Source organism: Aptenodytes forsteri, unplaced genomic scaffold, assembly GCF_000699145.1.
Source record: "Aptenodytes forsteri isolate BGI_AS27 unplaced genomic scaffold, ASM69914v1 Scaffold50, whole genome shotgun sequence".
Lineage (NCBI taxonomy): Eukaryota > Metazoa > Chordata > Aves > Sphenisciformes > Spheniscidae > Aptenodytes > Aptenodytes forsteri.
The window spans coordinates 78,402-79,523 of NW_008795126.1; the positions used below are offsets into that span (position 1 = coordinate 78,402).

The 1,122-nt window shown below is 68.1% G+C and overlaps 1 protein-coding gene across 1 annotated transcript in view; it reads right to left on the bottom strand.

Moving 5' to 3' along the window:
* Positions 1-1,122, bottom strand: part of ZFPM1 (zinc finger protein, FOG family member 1) — a 42,538-nt gene that overhangs the window by 2,397 nt on the left and 39,019 nt on the right. The window contains 5 exon segments of the mRNA XM_019471525.1: positions 2-39; positions 186-276; positions 624-853; positions 985-998; positions 1,000-1,115. Of these exon segments, the coding sequence (XP_019327070.1) occupies positions 2-39; positions 186-276; positions 624-853; positions 985-998; positions 1,000-1,115 (489 nt within the window).

Here is a 1,122-nt window from a genome sequence, read left to right on the forward strand (position 1 = left end):
CCCTCGTGGTGGAGATGAAGCCGCAGCTGTGGCAGACGCCTGCGGGGAACGCGGCGCGGGGCTGAGCGGGCACGACGGCACCCGGCAGTGCAGGCAGAGACCCGTGGGGAGCGGGTCCCTGTCCCCAGGCTGTGCTGGAGGGGACAGGGCTGTCCCTGCGGGGACGCTGGGCAGCGCTCACTCACCGTTCAGGGTGTCCGTGTGCACCTTCAGGTGACGCTCGCAGTTGGCTTTCGTGGTGAAGGCGGACAGGCAGATCAGGCAGACGAACGGCCGCTCTCCTGCAGGACAGACAGGCGGACGCCTCAGCGCCGAGGGAAGGGGGACGGGGACCATGGCAACACCCCATGGGGCCAGCTGTGCTGGCCGGGAGGGCGCCGGCTGCGGGAAGCAGGATGCCCCCTACAATTTTACAGGTTTGAGATGGGGCAAGACCTACAAGCGAGTGGCCCCAAACCAGTAACCCAACTGGGGGGAGAACCTCATCTAACTGGTCACTGTGCTGCAGCCCCGCAGCCTCCCTGCCCCTCCACCCTGCCGGCTCCTGGGGGTCCTTGCATGTGGCTTGGTGCCCCCAGGCTGCAGCAGCGTGCCGTGCCGTGCCGTGCCGTGCCGTGCCGTGCCGTGGCGCTGTGGCTCCGCATGTGGATCTCCAGGGAGCTCGCGCTGGGGCAGCTCTTCTTGCACTGGGGGAAGGGGCAGACGCGCTCGTTGGGGTAGGTCTCCTTGGGCTTCTCCTCCAAGGCGGGCGAGCCGGCGCTCTGCCGGCTGGCACAGTAGTACATCAGGTGGGCTTGCAGGTTGCGCTCGCTCCGGTACCAGATTCCGCAGTCCTTGCATGGGAAGACGTCCTCTGTGGAGGGGAAGGGGCAAGGAAGGGACATACATCACTTGCGTGATGGGCTGGGGACCCCTGGCATGATCCCGGCCCCGCGGGCTGCACCACGTCTCTCCCCGCCACGCTCTCCGTCCCCAGGGACTCACTGTTAACCACGGCGGATGGCGGCCATGCCGGCTTGCTGCGGCAGCAACTGGATGTCCGAGTGCAGCGCGGCCGGGTACGGCGAGTCGCCGGGCTCCGCTTTCACCGCGTGGTGATTGGGGATGGCCGGAGGCTCCGCC